At 48.3% G+C, this 20,999-nt stretch overlaps 1 protein-coding gene across 3 annotated transcripts; it reads right to left on the bottom strand.

Moving 5' to 3' along the window:
* Positions 1-213: 213 nt before the first annotated feature.
* Positions 214-20,399, bottom strand: LOC116782144. 3 transcript variants are annotated; one of them, XR_004355150.1, is made up of 7 exons: positions 20,296-20,399; positions 19,168-19,446; positions 16,952-17,200; positions 13,612-13,749; positions 12,879-12,998; positions 9,334-11,513; positions 214-226 (listed from the first exon to the last, which is right to left on the bottom strand). XR_004355150.1 is itself a non-coding variant. In XM_032678333.1 (6 exons), the coding sequence occupies exons 1-6, from the start codon at positions 20,354-20,356 to the stop codon at positions 11,353-11,355; spliced, it is 1,008 nt and encodes a 335-aa protein (XP_032534224.1). In that variant the 5' UTR covers positions 20,357-20,399; the 3' UTR covers positions 8,958-11,352. The 3 variants fall into 3 exon arrangements, 1 of the variants encoding a protein (XP_032534224.1); XR_004355151.1 differs by having other exon boundaries at positions 12,879-12,995; XM_032678333.1 differs by lacking the exon at positions 214-226 and having other exon boundaries at positions 8,958-11,513.
* Between the last annotated feature and the right edge of the window lie 600 nt (positions 20,400-20,999).

Genomic DNA, 20,999 nt, shown 5'->3' with positions numbered 1-20,999 from the left:
GTGCTCCAGCAGACCAGTTACGGCACACCAAACATCCTTGTTTCTGTCAGAGCAACAGGTAGACTGGAGCAAGAAACCAATCCTGAAGGATCTGTTCAAAAATGAGCTTACTACGAGCAGTGAAGTCACAGAAGTGACGCCGGGCCTTGATATTTCTGAGGACTTGGGTGCATATGCACAAAATCAACCTGCTTAGAGATTTTGTGTGACAAAAGCACAGCAGGACCTGCACAGGGGCACACCTCTCATCTGCAGCAAGGATTCCCTGGGAGGTCCTGGCGTGTGCACGGTCCATCCCACCAAGCAGCCCCTTTTCTAACCAGCATCAGAAACCTCCTGCACCATCAGACCCAGCTGGACAAGGAGAAAGCAGCCCATGTCTCTAACCTCAGTCTTCCTGCCAGATGAGAAGTGGGGAAATGGCAATATCCTGCCAGCTTTACCCTCCCTCCCTTGAGGAGCAAGACAGTGCCATGCTGCAGTCCCGACTGGGCTTTGATTCCAATTTTAGAAGAAGGAAGGGATTTTCTGGACGTTACTGGGAAGGAAACACTAAGTCCATGCACTGATGCCTCTGTTTCCCCCCAAGGGAAGGCATTAAGAAGAAGGTGTCTGCGGGTATCTCTGGAAAGCACAGCAGCTTTGGGCTACTGCCACAAAGGAGCTCTGGAAGCCAGTGTGGACTTTCAGTAACGTGGCACAGGATGCACATCCTGAAAAGGCATCTACAGCAGCAACCACTGGCAGAGCAGCCTGCCACAGCAGCTGGTGATCCCCCCCAAGGCAGAGGGACAGGTGTGGAGAGAGCTGTGGCCTGAATCTGTGTGTGGCCACAGCCCAGATACTGCCCCAGGCTGTGCTGGGCAGGACGAGGCAAGGTCTGCCAGGTCTGTAGATAACTGTGCTCTCACACTCTTCTGCTCCTGCCAGGCCTGTAGATAATTGCACTCTCACACTCTTCTGTTCGCTGCAGACACCCTCTCTCCCACCCCTCACACAGGAAGTAACACCACTGGGCTAAACAAGCACCAGCTGCAAAACCAGGGCACTGGTACAAAAGTAGATGTCTCCCAGTGCGGTGGTGCTGGACCTGCCTTCAGTTAGACCTGTCAGCTGAGGATACTTGACCCCTGTTTACCCCACTGCTTTGCTAGAGACCTCCACCTTCTGACACACAGGAGAGCAGAGGACCAAGCACAGCCTTGAGAGTGGGCTGGTACTTTGCAGGCACTGCGAGCACTGTGGTATTGTTTCCACTGCAAAAGCCACAAAGCATTGTAGTCATATGCAGTTGCTTCTGTGGCTTGCTCTCTCTCTCTTTTACTCTTCTGTTCTTTGTAATACACTACACAGTTTCCTCACAGGGAATGTAAGTTATCATACTTACATTTCCATGTAAAAGTGACAGACTCCCACACATCTGAAGGCAACATCTCGAGAGACAACATGCAGTTGTTCCCAACTCTTAATTCTTCAACTTAGTGATGAGCCAATAAACATTCATGCCTGAGGCTTATTTAAAAAAAAAAAAAAAAGAGAGAGAAAGAAAAAAAGATTGTTATTTGATCTACTAGAAAAGGAAGACTACAAATACACAGCACATTCTGATAGTTTGCAGCATCTCCTCTGGTATGAAGCTTAGGTTGTAATAAATGGCATTTGCACCAGAGTTAGACACCTCGCACTCACCATGACCACCCAGGACCTTCACCATGAAAAGTGACAGGAATGTTGTAAATTCATACTTCTAAATTTCTCACAAGGACAGGCCTTTGGTGAGGCACAGTGTGTGAGGAGAAGAGCGAATGTGATCCTCATTGGAACGCCAGACGGGACATATATGGAGGGGAAGCTTTGGGTTAGGGTAACCTTACTCTTGGGAGCTCTCCTGGGTTTACACCCCAGCCTGCAAGACTAACAGCTGAGCCCTGGCTGGGTTACCCTGGCTGGTAGCTGAGGGTTTCACAATGGTACATTCCCCTTTACTGTAGCTTTTTGCAGGACAGGGGGAATTGCAGGCAGTGGCTGGAGTGGGGAAGAAGTAAAGTCAGTCCTGGCAAGGGGAGTTGCCCCTGCACTATGACATGCCAAGGAACTGCTGGCTTCCACAGGCAGTTTCAGCCATTTGGCTGATGAAGGACACATACTCCTTCCTCTTCACTTCTGCCTTACGCAGGGCCAGGAAAGGAAAAACTCCAGCTTGAATGAAGTGGTGCAAATATGAATATCATGAGCTCAAAATAGAGCTCTGGCCAAGGTTTTGGCAGGGATGCTGACTCAGAGCCTGTTACATGGAAACTGATAGCACTGATTTGCCTGTGTGCAATGGAAATATCCCCGAAATAGTGCCACGCAATACCAACAGTGAAACAGTTGCCTGCACAAACGGTTTTATCCTTCTCTAAAGAAATGTAAATGGAAGCTTTCAAACCACGAGTCGTGCAGAATAGTCCTCACGTGGTTATTTGAAGAGAAATGGCTCCCTTGTGATGTTCATAATCCCACGTAGAATCATAGAATATCCTGAGTTGGAAGGGACCCACAAGGAACATTGAGTGCAACTCCTGGACCCGCACAGAGCCACCCCAAGAATCACACCATGTGCCTGAGGCAGGCTCAGTGCCATGGTCACTTCCCCAGAAAGGTGGTTCCAACATCCAACCACCCTCTGGGAGGGCTTTTTTTCCAAATATATAACCTAAACCTTCCCTTATACAGCCTCATGCCGTTAAAGCATTAGCCCCAGGTGTTCTCTCTCAGAGTCATTTCCTTTTTTTCCACCTGTAAGCATGTGTCAACAGCCAAACCTCACAAAAGATACCCACTTTAATTCTGGTCTGAAGGAATGTAACCCCCACGGACCAAGCAGTCTGGCAATCTGTGGTTCACAACAACGACTGAGGCTAGAGCAGATGTCAGCATCCCATCAATTGTTCCTGCAGATGGTGCCTTTCAGTCTTGCTGATGATTTCCATCATCTATAATGATCCTAGATTTAGGATCTAACTTTCAGCACCTTGTTCCAGTAATTTCAGTGACATAACTACTGCTGCAAAGCAGTCCAAGCACGTTTTCTGGCATGATGCAATCAATCTGTTTTATACAAGAAGCCAGATAAATGAACAGAAAAGCCTCTTCCAGTCTTAGCAGTGGTAAATACACGAAGACCTGTATTAACTACAATATGCTTCTTCACCACAAGAGAGTGGAGAGTGCAGCTACTGAAGAAAAATATTAGAAGAACAGCTGCTCTTGGAAATATATTCGGGAAAGACAACTTCTTACTACCATCTAAGTAATCTTTTGCTCAAGATCTGACATTCTCCAGAAATCATCAGCTTAAAAAATTCATGTATAATCGATATTTTGTACAATGTTTTATTCTATTATAGTATTATAAATTCAGAGAGGGGTGAGGGACAGTCCAAAATGGGTAGGTGGGAGGATTAGAAGTGATCCGGGAGACTGAGCACAAACCACTGGATGATACATTCCAGTACTAAAGGCATTTATTCCCAGGAGTGGCCCTGAATAGCCTTTATGCAGTTCCCACACAAAAAGGAAGATCTTCACTTCAAATGCAAGACATTGTTGGCATTTGTCCCTGGGATTCATGTATGCAGGCATAAAATGTCCCTTCTCCTAGAAGACCTGGATAAGCCTGTCTGAAGCATCACTGTGGATCCCAGAATTGCTGTCAGCTGTGCCTGTAGTTTATTTAGAAGACAGTGGACCTATGATGGCAAATAAAGGCTCACTGTGTGGCCTCATACACATGCCCTGTCACTACAGTCTTGCTGCTGCACACTGAAGTGAGAAAAAAAGTGTTCTGGTGTCTTTCACATCACTTGTACAGATGCTCTTTGCACTACGTACGTCTGGAGCCACGAGATCCAGTGCAGCACACACTTTTCCTGCTCAGTGCGGATCCTGACTTAGCAGCTCAGTTTCCCCTGCTCCTTCTCTGGTCCCACAAGTTTCCTGCGCTCTGTGAACCTGTTTTTGGCCTCTCTGATGTTTGCCTGTTCCTCCACACAGCCGTTTCGATGCACCACCCCGCCTAGTCCTGCCAGCTAGCCAGCCTCGCCGTGCAGGGGCAGCAGGATGGGCTCATCCCCATCCCAGCCAGGCAGGGACAGCAGGGCAGCAGGATGGGCTCATCCCCATCCCAGCCAGGCAGGGACAGCAGGGCAGCAGGATGGGCTCATCCCCATCCCAGCCAGGCAGGGACAGCAGGGCAGCAGGATGGGCTCATCCCCATCCCAGCCAGGCAGGGACAGCAGGGCAGCAGGATGGGCTCATCCCCATGCCAGCCAGGCTCGGCTCTGCTGCCAACACACCACACCTGCACAGGAAGCGTGGGGCGGCTGCAGTGGGGTGTTGGCAGAGAGCAGGCCTTTCCCACAGCAGGGGAAGGGACAGGCCCGGGTTTCTAAACATTTCCACCGTTGTCAGCCAGGAGGAGTAATGAATGGCTAAGGTGCTGTGTCACTGCCCTTCTGAGAATTGCTGGTTTTTAAGACCTCAATGAGGCAGGCACGGGATGTTTGGTGCAGCACACGTGGGCACCGGGCCATTGGAGGGAGGCTGTGGCTTTCCACGGTGTTTCTCCCAGGGCAATGCTTGCAAGCCAGCTCCTTCTGTTGCGCTCCTGGCAGTCAGAAGGAAACCTCACAAGTTAGCAAGGATAACCAGAGGCAGCATCCACTGGAATATCTTTTGTAAACCTCCTTCCTCCCGTCCTGGGCAGTCAGACATCCTGTGGCAGCTGGAGCACAGTGCTCGCTGCAGCCCGCACAGATCCTGGCACCCTGTGGGCATTCCCAGCTCCCAGCCGTGCCCACACACAGGTACAAGGTGCTGCTGTGGATCAGCCAGGATTGAGCCCACCTTACAGAGCAGGCCTAGGTGATCATCCCAGGATTACAGATGGGGAAATGAAGCAGAGGAGGTTGATGTGGCTTGCTAAGGTCATCCCACCAGTCCAAAGAAAGCCAATAATTGGAACCGGGTGAGTCCTGGCTCCCAACTACCTATCTACAAAGCACCATTTTAAAAGCACCTTCCCTTCAGAGCACCTTTTGTTGCAAGCAGAGTCTCAGTGGTCAGGCTCAGGATGTTGTCACCAATCTTTTCAGCTGCCTCTTTTCCATCATGGAAGAGCGGCCTTTTTGTTGACTACCTGTCTCTCATGTTGCCTACATACAGCGCTTTCAGCAACTCAGAAAGGATTTGCTGAACTTCAGTGGACGCTTTGTAGAGCTGCAAGTTTACAGTGCAGCCCCAATGGAAAGTTCCTGTGCATGCCTTGTGCCCACGTGGGTAAGATGCACTGGGTTGGAACTACAGCTGCCATGGTTACTTGTGTTATCTTGGATGTTCCTTTAACCTCTGCAGTATCACTAATTTGATATAAACACCGGCATCTATCTCCCTCTTATGCTGAGACTGTTTAACCATTGGGTTTTTTTAAGATAGGTGAGATAAAATTCACAGCAGTGTTGACTCCTGCTGATCTTCTCTCCAGCAAAGAGGAACGTCTTCATCTATGGTCTGGTTCTCCGGAGAAAGCTATAAACAGGTCTTTGTATTGGCCAAATAGCAAAGCTTTAAGCTCTCAACAAAAGGCAAGGAAACAAAACTCTTTATCAGAAACTAAATCATCTGAAGAAAAAGAGCCTCAAACCCTCAGCAGCTGGGCAGCAATATGTACAAACAGAAGCTGAAGTTGCACAGCTTTCGCGGTGGCCTCCTCTGGCAGCAAGAGAAATCCTGATCCAGCTTGTGCACCCGAAAGAAAGGGAACTGGCCTGTTCTCACCTCTATTCAGGGCATTTAAAAAGCTGGCTGGGGTCCCACCTTCCCATCATCCTTCTCCCATCTCATCTGGCAAAGCCTATACCAGAAGGTCATGTCAGAAGAAAAATACTGACAAGTGTTGGCTAGAATGAGAGGAGATGGGGGAGAAGAAAAGGTTATTTCCTGTTTGCTGCTATCAGAATACTTGTGTTTTCTCCCGTTCACAGGCTTATCAAAACTAGAAAAATGCATTCCCTGCAAATTGCTCATCATGAGAAAAACAGGGAGGACTAAGAAGTCCCTGATGCCCCAGGCAGAGCATTGCCTGAGGGGCTCAGGGGAGCTGGGATCTACCACCAGCAGGGAAGTGCATCTGCCTAGGGAACAGGATTTGTGCCAAATGTCAGGGAGAGTAGATGTGAGGAGGAAGAACAGCAGCTACAGCTTTCTGGAGGACAACATTTTATACTGCAGGATGATGGAAGACAGACCCTGCAGCCTCCCCACCTAATCAAGGGAAGGATCAGCATCTACGTCTGCCATTACTCACTACCACTTCTGTACCCTCAGTCACTGAGCCCGCACCCTTTCTTCCCCTTGGATCCTCCACAGCAGACACCCTATCTCATCATTATCCTCCCTCTCTCTCTGTCCTGTCGCAGTTTGTCCTGACATGACAGACACAGAAGCAGCAGAGGCTGTCCCACCCAGCAGGCAGCTCCTGCTCCAGGCTCCATGTGCCACCTCAGCAAAGCCTCCACCCCCCCACCCCCGTGGTCAGCTCAAGGTGAATTGATGCTGACTGCCAAGCAGCTGACTCCTCACTCACACACATCTCTGAATCCCAGCCCTGCTGTCCCAAATTCCCTCCCTATAGGTTTGTCTGTTGTTTCAGAGGAGAAAGCTGAGGCCTATTGCTCTGTGATTGAAAGCTTTCGTGTTCTTCGCTCCAAGTCATGCAGTCGACGTCACTGCCGCAGTTCTCTTCGCACAGACAAAACCAGCATCACAACAACTTTTTCTTTCATTTCTTTGTTTGTTTGAAGGTATCTTGCTACATGACTTCTGTTATCAAAGAAAGCTTTTAAAACAGCTTCTCTCCTTAGTTTTGGAAAAATGCGTTTTGCCCTCAAAGAGGAACTTTTATAAACCAAAGCCGAGAGAGCGATGCTGGCTAGAGGATAGACACTTAGCTGCATTTCTTTATTCCATTTGCATACGATATGGGAGAAGACAATAATTCTCTCTAATGTACCACATTTGCAATTCCAAAAGATTTGCTGAAAATTGTGCCTCCGAGTAATTCTTGGTCTGTAACACATCTAGTTTCCATAGCGTTAGACAATGCTAAAACTACCACTAGTGCTCATCAGTTCAGGTGAGTTTTAAAAATCCTGCATCGAATTTCCAATATTAACTATAAAATACACACTTTATACTACAGCCCCTGCCAGCAAGGACACGTAGTGAGAGCACAAGGGGTAATGGCTTCAAACTGAAAAAAGAGTAGGTTTAGATTAGATATCAGGAAGAAGTTCTTTACTGTAAGGGTGGTGAGGCTCTGGAACAGGTTGCCCAGAGAAGTTGTGGATGCCCCATCCCTGGAAGTAGGTCAGGCTGGACAGGGCTCTGAGAAACTGGGTGTAGTGGAAGATGTCCCTGCTCGCTGCAGGGCAGTGGGAATTAGATGATCTTTAAGGTCCCTTCCAACCCAAACCATTCTAAGATTTTGTGACTTGCTTGCTGGAAAAACACAAATATTCGGAAGGGCTTCATCTAAGGGCCTTATAGGTTCTCAGTAAAGACTCCCCTGCTGCCTCCAGCCACATCCCCTGCCTGATGAGACATGAGTCATGTAATCTTGCAGAAAGGAACTGCAGCATTTATTGTGAACAAAACCAATGCAGGACGCAGTCGGGGTTGTCAGAAGTCGCAGGGTCCACACTGGGTGATCGTGTTGCTGCTTCCCAGACTGCTTTACACCACAGAACAAGAGGAGAGCATTTCGTATGCTCAGGGTGGTGATGTACAGGCAGGGTTTGATTGCACTCAGGCACTGAGCAGCCCGGTAGGAGGCACAGGCAATATCCAAATGCTAATCCAAGCTTCTGCGGTGACACACCACCAAGTCTGCTTCCACCTCAGACAGAAACTGGTGATGCTGCCTTTCTTGCCCTCTTCTGTCACCAGTGTTTACCTATGGAAATCTGTGGGGCATCTCACCTCTGCCTGCCTGGTATTAGTAATACCTGCACTTTAGATCTTACAGCACCACCAGAATTTGTTGGCTCATGTAAAGGAAATGGTTTTAAAGATATCTATCTGTGACACTGCCTTCTACAGCTGAGTTACACACAAACTTCTTGTTTGCTTGTTTTGAAATGAGCTGCAATAATTCATAAAAAATGACACGAACTTACCATGTACAATGCCTATGTACAATGCCTAATGTACAATGCCATGTACAATGCCTAAAATCTAGAAGGTTTTTTTAACCATGACTGTCAGACAGCCCCAGCCTGGAAAGTGTCCCAGCTATTGCCTGGGTGATGCAGCGCCATAGTCAGGTTGGAAAACAACGGCAAATTCATGCGTGTGGCTTCTCAGGCTGCAGGACAGGATCACCCATGTCCAGTCACACCCATGGCACAGTCAAGGGATTTGATATTACCAATGATTCTGTGATTCTGTGACTTTGGTTTTACCCACCATCGGGGACCACTTGTCTAAAGGTGAGCATGAGCCACCTCCTCCTTGCAGAAGGTGCTGTGCAGTTTGGCATCCTCTCTCACACCTAAGGTGGCTTAGGTGTCACAAAAAAATTATAGATGGATAAAGATGGGCAAAACCAGACCATTTCCCTTCCCTGCACCTCACAGTTCAGGCAAGACACCAGAGCAGGGCTTGGTGAGCTAACAATGCACACAAATGTACTTGCACATTAACACCCACACTCCAGCAGGGACTAGTTATATGCCACTGTCCTACAGCTTCTTCTGGGCTGCCTCTGTTCCCTAGACTGCCCAAGTCAGCTCTAGTCAGCAGTAACTTGTTATCAACTTTCCTTTGTTTGGCTGTGCAAAAACTTGAAAATCAGCCTGTACTTGCAGTGAAAACCAGAAAGAAACAATTATTAAATAAAAAAATTTTAACATTTCCAAAACAAGTTAGAAAACAGATTTATTTTTTTTTTTAACAAACCCATGGCAAGGAAAGGGAGGGGAACCACCAGAAAGGAACAATAGCTAGGCACAAACACATACAGTTAAAGGAAGAGCACAGGCTGCAACACTTCTCTCCTGACCTCAGAGTTACAAAACTTTTACCCCATTGCTGAATGGCAGCTTCAGTGGGAAAGGACAGAAAACCAGCCGTGTCCCATCTGCCTCATAAAGACCTCTCGCATCTCAGACTCCCATCTCAATGGGAAAAATCCTTCCCAGACTGGGGTTACTCTAGTGGTGGTGCTAACAGGCACCCCCAGCCCTCCCAGGGCTCACAGCGGGAAGGCGGCACTAGGGCGAGTTGGAGGACAAGGCTGGCCCAGTTCTCTTCCCCTCAGCACCTAAACACTGCCACCTTCCCCAGTGCACCTCAGAGCACCCTTCAGCCTTTTAAAATTCATATGCTTTCAAGTTTTGAAGCATATGCTGGAGTCGACTGTCCCCTGCCTGCCCCTGCCAGAATGTGCAGAAGTAAAGCAAAGCTGCCTCTGCCCCCCCATTTTGGTGACACTGACCCACTGGCAGTCTCCACTCAGCTGCTCCTGTGCTACCTGCAGGCAGCTGCCACCCCAAGCACTCAGCGTCACATGTTTGTCACTCAGCTCATAGCCTTTGAGGAATGTTTGTACTGAAAGGAGACAGTGCAGCACCATAAAGAAAAGAATTATCATCTCACTCCTACCGTGGAAAATCCGATTCCTGTGGCAGCCTTAAAAAACAGAGACAGGCTGAGTCACCACCAACGCAGCTCACAAGATCCAAAAATCTTCTAAAGAGAATCACAGGACAAGGAAGCAACAAGAACAACCACCTATGGTTGGGTGTCACTGATGCAGAGCCTTGACACGAACACAGAGACAAAGGACTCCCAGGGAAGCGTGCAGCCATCCCACCAGCTCCCTCACCTGGAAGAGAAGGGTTCGGTTCACCCTGCATTTTGCTGGGGTACTCACAGACCTCGTTGGATGGTATTTACAAGGCACATCTTAAATCCCTTTCCGAGGGATTCACAGCACAGCGTCAGCGCGATATCAAACAGGGGCGAAATGACAAGGCAAGAGAGGGATGCAACATACACCTCCCCATCCCTTTTGATCCCAATATGTACCATGTGCGAAATATGTTACTCTACCATGCATTTCTAGCTCATTGGGCTAGTTCAACACCAACGTGCCTCACTTCTGACTGTCAAAGTTGTCTTGTGTGGTAAATACCTTGCTCCGGCAGCACATCCTGCAGCCCCAGGGCAGCTGTGCCATGGACTCAGCCACCTGCCACCAGGGACAGAGCCCTTGCCCTCTCCTCACCTCATCCTTCTTCCCTGTAGGTCCACCCCAGCTGCTCCACGTGCAAACCTCCCCTGAGCAGAACAGGACATGCGTAGCAGCAAGACTTGCCTAAGAGACGCTATAAATTGCTGCTGTCTGTGCAAACAGCACAGCACCAGACAAGCCTACATGCACAGGCAGATGGCCAGCTTCAGCTTGCAGTAGCTAAACCATTACACTGAAGGCACTAATGCTTGCACTGATAAACAATCTCAGCATGATAATCAATGTTTCTGCCAGAGTTGTACCCCCAGGCCCCAGGCACCCCCCTGCTGCAGGAGGCCAGCTGGTGATGGTGCTGGTTTAGCTCACAGGTAAATCCAAGCAGGACCCTGGTGAAAGGGCATCAAAAGGGGAGCAAAGCCAGTTATCACCCTACAGCCCCCACCACTGCTCCTGGCCCCAGGCAGCAAGCAGTGAGGGCCAGATCACAGAGGGTGTGGAGCTCGGATAAACACCCTGCACACAAATCCCTGGCTGAAACCTCCACCGAGTTTCTTCTGCAGGGCCAGTGAAAAAATGCCTTGAAATCTCCTAAGAGGAGATTTTTTTTTTCTTTCTCAGGGAATTTCTGGCAGGCCCTTGGTTTATGTCTGGGACTGGCAGGCCACCACAATCCCCCTGTCATGCCTGTCCTTGGCTGGCAAAGACATGGCAAGGCATTGGGTGGGCAGGGAGCAGGAGGAACCACCCAGCTTGTTTCAGGCTGTCACCTGGGGCTCCACAGTGTAGCTGCAGCTCTGTTATCAGGCAAAGCATCAAGGAGCTGCCCAGTTTTGTTTGTTAGTGAACCTGTCAGCTCGTGGCAGTGCGGCCTTGAAGCCACAGGTGTGCTTTTCCTTATATTTCCTTTTTTTCTTTTTAAATGAGGTTAGAAAGTCTGACACCTCACGCCTTTTCCCTGCTAAAATTTGCCAGACCAATTCTTACACACAAATGAGACTATGGGGTGCAAAGGACAAGTGTCACAGGCTTCAGGGTGGAACAGCAAGCATGTCAGGTCAGTCATCAGTTGGATCCGGGAAACAGTCTGAGGCATCTTCCTGGCTTTCTGCATCAACTATGACCTCAGGGTCTGGCAGTTCCTCAGCTTCTATCTGCACTGCCAAGTTTTCTTCTGCCAGTGGCTGGGGCTCAACACCTTGACCAGCCTGGGCAGCATCTGGAAAAAGGAGAAATGGTTTATATTATTGCCCACACCACGGCTCACCGTCCTGGAACTACTCATTTACTGAGCTATCCATCGTGTCTCCAGGCACCCAGGCACTGAAGATCTCCAGCTTCTTAGTACTGAAGTACTTTAGTACTTCTAGTACCAAACCTTTAGTACCAAAAAAAGCCAAATCTATTCGTTTACATCTGAATAATTAAAGGTGGCTAACAGCACACATTTAATACATTCTCACCTACTTTCCACACGCACCTCCACTTTTTACTTAATTGTAAAAAATTTAAATATGGGCTACTTTTTTTAGTCAAACTGACAATGTGTTAATTTTTTATTAAAAGTTCTACACTTGAAGTATATTAATATTAAACAGTGACCTGAAAGGCTTTTTTTTTTTTCTTTCTTTCTTTCTTGCTCTATGTTCATGAGTAGCTTTTAATATTTTGAAAGCAGAGTAAAGCAGCATCCAAGGTTAGCCATAAAGCGCAGCTGAGCTGCAGGAGGCTGTGCACAGTACAGTGAAGGACATCAGAAGCGGAGACAGCAGTGCTGAGACCAGGCTATGACCTGTGTAATATTGCTCCAGTTCACGATGTCTCTGCTAAACCTACTTCGGCTCATGGCGGTGCCTTAGTAGGGAAGGTGCTGCCAGCATTTTTGTTTGTGAAACAAAATTGTGGGAAACATAATGCAAAAAGTGGGACTATTAATATCAAGCACTTACAGAACAGGAGATTTCTGAAGGGTTTTTATCGCCGCGCTCTCTTGACCATATTGTGCTAAAGCTGTAGGGGGTTTATGCTTTGTTTCTTTGAAGAATTTAAAATGTTCCCACTTTAGTCTCAATTTAAGGAAATACACAAGCCTCTGGCTCTGATGGGATTTAGCTGTGTTTATAGCTCAGCATTTTTGGTTCATGCTGTCTTGAAGATGAGTGCTTACAAAAACAACGCTGATTTTTATAAAATGTTACCGATGAGAAGGGGAGAGGGGCGATAAAATTGCAGGAAAACTGCTAAGTTTCGAGGGGTTGCTGTTTTTGAGATATGTGTTTTAGCACAGGTGATACTGGGATAGTTACTGGCAGTCCCCTCTGTGGGGTGCTTATGGGATGGCTGCTGCTACATCTCAGAGTTGGGTGGGGGTGAGAGTTACCCCTGTGCAGGAGCTGAGTGAGAGTAAGGTGCTGATAAATGACTTGCTGCAGCTTCTGTCATCCAGACAAGATGCAGCACCTTCCTTGTGTCCCAGACTCCTCTCTACAGTCACCTCCACCCCCATCACCCACAAACATACGCTGTGTCCTTCATCCTCCTGAACAGGGTATCTGCCCCACTTCAGAAAAGTCGCTGGACGCACCAGGCTTTGGAGGGCGGTCAGCTTGGGCAGCTTGAGCCTCGACGTGGTCTCCATTGGGGGGGCTCTTCACACCTTCACTGGACACCACTGACATGGTTAGTCCGTCATCTTTCTCCTCCTCTGTAAAGCCAAAACTGGAGACTTGAAGGAAAGAGGCCCCCCACAGCCCTCCAGCCTCAGCACGTCCCTTGCAATGCCAGACCACCAACACCTTTGTGCCTCCTCCTCACGCAGCACTGGCTCCCTTCCCAGAGCAGACAGATGCCAAGGACAGAGGGACATTGCCAACCTGTCACAGACCAGCTTGGCCATGCTGGCAGCTTCACAGCTTGAGGTGGCCTCACAGGGCATGGGCAGATTGCACTCAGGGACTGGTGCTGACAGAGGACTGCCATCAGAAACCTTCGGGTCATTCCGGGATCAGACCGGAATGAGGCTCCGTTTTCTTGCCCATAGAAAAGGTTTTGCTGTGGGTTTTGTCTGGCCAGGAGCACGTGGCAGCAAGTGTGAGGTGAATAAAGGGAAAGGAAGGTTTAATTCAAGATCCCCCTGGCCATAACAGTTGCCTATCAGCAAGCAAGTTACTGCTCCACCAGGTTGAGGGAGGACGGGCTGGAGGAGAAGCAACCACCCAGCAGAGATCAGTTTACTCTGAGGCTGTGTCAACCCCAGCCTGCATAAACACAGTCCTCTCTGAGACTCATCCCAGGGCGTCACAGCATTCTCCACTCACCTGAGGGCACGGGGATGAACTTGTGTTTCCTCTTCACGCAGCAACATATGACTGAGGGCACAACCACCAGCAGGATAAGCACACCCACTGCACACCCTGCCAGGATGTAAATGAACCACGGGTACTGCAGCAGGTCTCCTGCAAGAAGGACATGGCATTGTTAGGTGGATAAGTTTCTTTCTCCCACTGGGAGAAACCCTGCAGCTGGATTAGAGCGCGTGGGCAGCACTGTTGCTCTGGGTTGGATCAGGGAAGCTGGTACGGTGAACTGCGGCAGAGCATGAGTTACATCACAGTGTTTAAGTATGGTGTGGAACTTTTCATTAGGACAACAGGCCTGTGTGACTAGGCTGTGTGCCTTATTTCTGCCTGCTCTGATCAGCAACATCTGAGATAATTTCTAAGTTTTAATCAAGATTAAGAGGGAAGGTGGTGATTTGAAAGACAGTACGTTTCAAAAAGTGTTATGGAAACAAGCAGCCGAGAAGAGGAGGGAGACCTAGGGAGGCATCACCTGCTGAAGGAAAAGCTGCAGTCTACCCTCAGAGCTTGTATTAGGCCCAGAGAATCCACTCAGGACAGCCATGAAAGGACTGCTCCAACCTCAGAGCAGGTCTGAGCAGAGCCTGCTCTCCTCAGGCACCAAAGGCTGCAGCCACCAGAGCCAGAGCTGTAGGAAGCCGATTCCACTGCTGCTCGGAGAAGGATTTCTGTCTGTTCCCCTGCCCAGCCGAGATGATGCAAAGCCCCCAGCAGGAGGCGAAGGCTGCAGATGGCTGAGCAGAAGGCCACGCACAAGTCAGTGGTAATTATTACCCAGCTCAGCGTCCCTTGCTCAGGGTTGCTTTGACGGGTCAGACCTGCACACGTTCGCTGCTGCTGAGCAGGGGAGCTGGTAGGGGGCATCACACACTTGCAGGAAAGAGAAACTCATCCAGACTTGCTCCTTCACCGGGGGCAGCCAGGAGGAAAACTCTCCTTCTCATATGAAAAAACCCCATGCAATTCCACTATTGCTGCAATATAAATTCCCTAAAACTCCTTAGGTAAGCCTATGCCATTCTTTCCTGAATCATTTAACTTGTTTTCAGCTGCACACGTGCCTGCACAGCACAGCACTGCAGCAACCAACAGGATCATTTGGAGCTTATTTTCAAGCCCTCCAAAGCACAAATTGCTCCATATCTCCAGAGGCTGGGAAGGATTTCAAATGTTCCAAGTCATACTGCACGCTGTCATAGTCAACACAACTCACCAGGACAGTAAAAACGACAGTGTGTGCTCCTGTGTGTGAAACCACATGTACTCATGTTATTTTCAGAGTCCTTTTTCCAGTCTCTTTTGCCAAGTTAAAAAAAAAAAACCAACATACTCAAGAGAAAACTTTAAGCAAATCAGAAATAATTTCCATAATAATTTTATTCCCTTTTTGATAAAAGCTTAGAGAACATTATCAAAGGCATGAATATTAGTTGGATTTTTTTTCCTGAATTTTTTTTTTTCCAAAAAATTTGTCATTTGTTGAAAAGGTCTTTCTGAGATAAATTATTGTGTCAAAAATAAACAATAAACAAGTAACGAATCAATAAATGTCTTTTATATACGTTGATTTGTTAAGTTCTGAACCCTCTTCTTTAGATCTTGAGTGTTCAGAGCCCTTTGATGCCTGGAAAGCTCACAGAACTTCTGCCAAATTGTTTTATAGTAACAATTATTCAAAATTAATCATCAGTCAACAGGTTGCCCAAATAAGTGTTTTTACATAGATCTTACACATACAGAGGAAAAACTAAATTAAGCCCTTGGCCTGGAAGAAATAATAACCCACAAAAATAATGGCTTAGACATTAATTAATTTACGTGAACTCATTTCTCAGTTCTTTTTACTAGTATTTAGAATTGCTTTAGTTCACATTTTACAAATGTGGTTGCATTTGGTGACTGAAGTAGAATCACTGCTGCTTTCTTTCTCTCAGAGCCTTCCAAAATACGCGTTCATGAGCATGTCCATCCCAACGGAGCCACCACTGAGTTCCCCTGGGGGCTCTTCGAGAGGAAATGGGGAACTGATATCGCACCCAGGGGACTGGGCAGCCACCCAGAACCAACGATGGCAACTGTCAGCACTCACATGGTTTGTCACAGGGCTCGACTGAACAGCTCACGGGCGTTCACATCCTCCTTCCCCGCTGCCACGGCCAACTCGGGTCCAGCTGCGCCGAGCGGCCTCCGGCCCATTTCACCGGACAAAACCGGGATCGCTGCTCCACAACCACAAACTCCAAACCTGCACAGACTGGCCAGGGGTGCCAGTGTGACCAGGCACAAACAGCCCATGGTGTTTCTGCTGGATGCCAGCACGCTGGATAAGGGGCTTGGGCCAGTAAGTTTGCTTTCACACCGACTGTATGCCAACCGCAGAAGAAAAGACAGTATCTGCGTATCTGCTGCAATACTGGAGTGTCTCTGTCAATTTCTAAAATGCTAGGTGCCATTAGAGAGTACAATTTCTCTAGCAGCAGGTAATTAAATTAATTACGGCTAAATTAGTCAAAAACCTTGTGGTTAAATTATGCGTGTAGCTCTGATGTAGCTCTTGATAACCATCTTTGCTGCCACAGAGCAGAATAACCTTCTCTACTGCAGGTGCAAATGAAATTATACCCAAGGATCCAGATTTTCTGTCTCATTAAACTATGGCCTCACTCAAGCATTTATAGTTTGCAAATGGATGAAGTCCCAGCCTTCTCGCAGTGCTACATATCTGAGCAGGGACATTCCGTAAGTAAATGACTTGTGTCTCTACCCACCTCTGATGGTGTGGGGCTGATGGAGAAACATTTGCACAGACTCACAAATCTTTGTGTTTCTGACCTAGATAGGCAAAACACCTTAGCTGAGTCCAGGAGCAACAGGGCTGAACTAGCAGAGGTGTTTTTATAAGGATGCACAGAAACTGGAAGGCCATCAGGGTCATGGATGAATGTCAGAGTAGAAAGCAGCATGTGTTTCCAAACTGGCACTGAGAATCAGTGCACAGAAGGGTGCAAGGTCTCTATCACTGGGAAGCAGGAAAACAGACAGATAGAGATTCATCCTTGCTGCAGAGCTGGGTAAAAGGACCTCCTGAACAAACTTTCATCCCATCAGTGATTTTAGGCTGTGTCAGTCCAAGACACAGGAGGGAGAAGGAAGTCAAGAGGTCGCTTTCTGAAGGCAGGATGTGCTAAGTCTGGAAGGCAGCTGCCAGAGGACAGAAGAGTTCAGCATTTTGAGGGCACCGACAACTCCTCAGTTTGCTGCTGGAAGAGACCAAGAGGAGGATTTTCTGGTTACTCACCGTAGCTACAAGACAGTGCAACAGGCCTGGTCCTCGTGACGCTGCTCCCATGGGACACCACGCACACAAATTCCCCAGGCACGGTTTTGTCCAGGCGGACCTTCCTCCCACCGTCCTTAACACAGGCCCCGGGGGCACTCAGCTCTTTGCCGCTCAGCTGCCACCGGAAGGTCATGCTCTCGGTGCTGGTCGCATTGCAGGACAACTCTGCAGTCCCATTAGGGAAGCACTGGATCCCAATGGTCGGCTCTGGTCACAATGGGAACAGGGAGGAAAGAGAGAGGTGAGGAGTGCACTCAGCAGCGAACACGAGCTGAACAGGAGCTTCCCTTGCCAGCAATATCAGTGCCACTGCATTTACTGGTAGCCAGGAAGCACAGAAGTAAGTAGCCAGACCCTTCAGTGCCTGTTCTCAACCCTGAAATGCTTAACAGTGCCCTCTCCCCAGCCCTGCTAGTGACTCTTTGGTCCCTACTTTGGGAATGCGACAAAAATCTGGCGTCTCTTCATTTTCCTTACTGATACTGAAAAAAAAAACCTCCAAAAATAAAACCACTGATCTGAGAGAATTGTGGAACTATCCAAAGAATCTGCCAGCCAGAGGCTTTCTCTGTAATCAGCAGATAACCATAGCTTCAGAGCAGAGTCAGCCCTTTCCTCCACCAGAGGTTTGTAGTTTTGCTGTCATTCTGCCTCTTCTTCCATTGTAGAGAGGAACTAGTGCAAATCATGCCCAACATGGGAACCAACACCAGATAACTGCGGTGAGAAAGGATACCCAGACTATGACTTCTTAAAATGAAGCAATGCACCATTGCTCTTACTACATTTCCCTGATTTTCTCCCTTTCAGTCTACTACAAGGAGCAAACCTCTTTCCTACATTTGCCACTTTGCAAATACAAACTAGACAGAGAAGTGGTGTGGTTTTTTGACAGCAGGAGTAACATTAGAGAACATCCATCTGTGCAAATAAGCTCAGAAATCGCTTTCTTCAACTGGGACATCATCTTCAGTTAAAACTCATGCTTCCAGGAACACCTTTGCTGTGAAATTGTTTCCCTGCCTTAGGTGTGCCAACAGAACACAAGGAGGAGACAAAAGCCCCCAGAAGCAAATCCACTGAAATGGGGGTTAAACCCAGGACACTTCTGTAGTCTTTGCCTACTTCCAGTCTAAGCCCCTGATCTTCGTGCCAAGGAGTCACATCTTTGACCTGCTCTCCACCACGGTTCCGCCTGTTTGCACCCAAAAGGGGTGAGCGTTCATTTGTCTTCACTGAGATCAGTTTGCTCAGACATTTTCATTACAGTTTCATACGCTTCAATTTATCTTGGAGGCTTGTGTAAGTGAAAGCCCTGCAAAAGGAACGGTGGAGATGAGGACCGGAGCAATGGTCGCTGGCTGCCTGGAGCATCGTTCAGCAGGGGGACAAACCCATTTAAGCCTTCTCCTTATTACCCCGAGCAATGAGCTGGATCCTGTACAGAAGCGACTTTTTTTCTGTCTTCACACCCTGCAGGTGGATGAGCAGGCACATAAAAGGGAGCAGGAATTCTGAGGCTGCAGGGAGAACAGTGGGGAGGCTGGCATGGGTGAGGTCTCCGGACAGACCCAGAAGATGCTGACCTCCAAGCTGCTCAAGGGTTGCTAAGAATCACTCACAGATGCCTTTAGCATTTTTCCTCAGCTGCATGAAGCAGGGGGAAACCCCAGCACACCTCAACCCAGACCTGCACAGAAGTCCAGTTCCACTTTCAGAGCCAAGTCAGGCAGGGTTAACTCCTTAGGGAAGCGTGTCCACAGGCAGCAAAATGCTGTTGGTCAGTGGGAGCTTTTGTGGGAGCCATCAGGAATAGTGCTCTGGAGACAGACTGAAATCTCCAGCTACATGTCTACGTAGTGTAAGCTCAACTTTACAAACACTTCATGCTGCTGCCTCTTACATCATGGAAAATAGCCCAGAACTCAACGGACTGGCTACTTCAAGGAAGGATCAACAGACAGGAGAGACAAAGAGGATGCAAAGAGCACGTCTTATTTTACACTGACCATTACTGCTCTCTGAGTGTGCCAGAAGCTTTAAAAAAAGCTGCTTCCAGAGGCATCTATAGCTCCTGCAGGCTCAAGCAATTTCTTAGGAGGAATTTCAGAGCACCAAGCTTCCAACTAGGCTCACAAGTTCAAAAGCTATTTGTTGCTAAGAAGGCCACTTACCAAATACTTCCAGTGCAAAATAACTGGTGGCGTTGGGAAAAACAAATTCATATTTTCCTTCGTCCTCTTTCTCCACACTCTTCAGCTCTAGGGAGCCATTCAGCCAGTTCAGGCACCTACTGGCAGAATTGCCGCACTTGGCCAACAAAGCATCATTTAAGACAGTTGTGGAGCACACCCCGTCCCCCTTGCTCATTCTGGAGAGGGTCTGCAGGCTTTGGTTTCCCACAGAAAAGACTGCTGAGCCGCCGCTGAGCACACTGATCCGGGTGGCAGAGCCTGAAAGGAGAGGCACAGAGCGTGGGCAGCAAGCTTGCCGTGTCCACCCATCCCCTCTCGGCTGCCTCCCAAAAAGGCAAATGCCCAGGTGAGACGTAAGAGGGACAAACCCAACCCTAGTGACAGGTTGGATCACCAGTGATTGAAAATCAGAGGAGTGGGAAGCCTCCTGTAAGGGTCAGCTTCCCCCCACCTCGATAACACAGGAATGGTGTGCACAAAAAGGGAAGCAAAAGGCTGAACAGCTGGTCCTTTCTCTCCCCAGATTTAACATGACCATCTACCACCCCCCATCAGAGATGAGAGACTGTTCAAAGAAAGATCCTCAAGGCATCGATGCCATGGATCCTGTACAGAGGGTAGCAGAAACAACAGCTGCCTGCACAGCTGCTTTTCCCCAAAGAGTAAGGTCGCAGCTTTAGCCGGAACAAGTCTCACAGTCCCCTCACGCATTATTAAGTTGCTGTCTGCAACTTAAAATTCGAAAGCTGGGTAAATGGCAGGGCAAGAGCAGCTCGGGGACTAACCCAAGGTCACACCAAGAATTAGGAGCAGGACCACATTGCTCTCCAGCCAGCCCTGTGTTGTACAAGGACTTTACGTTCTCCGCTGAGATGCTCTCACGGACGCAGTACACCCGGAAAGTGCAATTCTGTCAGTTATCGTTCGTTTACCAAAAAAATAATCTGTCTTACTTTGGTCTGACTGCCCCGTTCATGCATTAGCCGTTACACTGTTTGATGTCTCCCCAAAACCTGGTGGAGTCCTTAAAAGATCTTGGAGCAAAATTAAGGCATCTGCTCATCTAGACAAATCCGTGCCAACTCCATAAAGAGAAATCCCACTTACCATGAGTAACAGTTATTATCACCAGCAAGCACTGCAGAGTAAAAGGAGAGCCGAAATCCATTTTAAAGAGCTCCTTGCATCATATGCTGAGGGGACGATCTGGCTACAGAGCTCAGTGAATATAGTGTTCAGGAAATGATGTCAGAAGCAAGAGTGGGGGGAAAAAAAAAAAAAAGAAAAGAAACTCCATGGTGGACAGATTGAATGATGGTTCAAAATAGACCTGCAGGGTTTTGGGTGACTGAGCTCGGGCTGAACCAACAGAAGCCACAGTGTGCTCTGCAAAGTCCCGCAGATTGGAGTGTGTGAGAATAGGGCTGAGTGGAGAGGAGAGACAAAAATATCTCCTGGTCAGCTCACCCCACTTAGGAAGATGCTAACGCCAAGACCTGGCGAAGGTAAAAAAAACCCCAAACTTTTCTTTCATCCTCTTCTGGTTTATCGAAGTACAGCATCCGCATCCAGGGAAGAGAAATCAGTGCAGTCAGATAAAGCACTGCACGTGCAGACCAGCTGGTTTTCTGAAATACTAGCAACACTCACTCATGGAGGGTCTCACCAGCAGGGAGGAGGTGTAGGACAAGGCTTACCCTCTGTTCCCAAAGAATATGTTGCCAGCCTGAACTTTGGTGAGCTCTTCTAGTGACCAAATGGTACCTGACACACGGGAAAGAGCTCCATGCGGCCACCCCAGGCAAAGAATA

Source organism: Chiroxiphia lanceolata, chromosome 2, assembly GCF_009829145.1.
Source record: "Chiroxiphia lanceolata isolate bChiLan1 chromosome 2, bChiLan1.pri, whole genome shotgun sequence".
Classification (NCBI taxonomy): domain Eukaryota; kingdom Metazoa; phylum Chordata; class Aves; order Passeriformes; family Pipridae; genus Chiroxiphia; species Chiroxiphia lanceolata.
Note: the sequence above shows the minus strand (reverse complement) of the source record. Positions and strands in the feature narration are given on the sequence as shown.

What these genes read in the sequence shown, in the direction of transcription:
- LOC116782144 (XM_032678333.1), bottom strand. Translation starts at nt 20,356, where the DNA reads ATGGATTTCGGCTCTCCTTTTACTCTGCAGTGCTTGCTGGTGATAATA. An exon ending in TGCACTGTCTTGTAGCTACG is followed by an intron (nt 13,750 to 16,951) that starts GTGAGTAACCAG and finishes TCCTTCTTGCAG; the next exon opens with GAGACCTGCTGCAGTACCCG. An exon ending in TGACCGCCCTCCAAAGCCTG is followed by an intron (nt 11,514 to 12,878) that starts GTGCGTCCAGCG and finishes TCCTTTTTCCAG; the next exon opens with ATGCTGCCCAGGCTGGTCAA.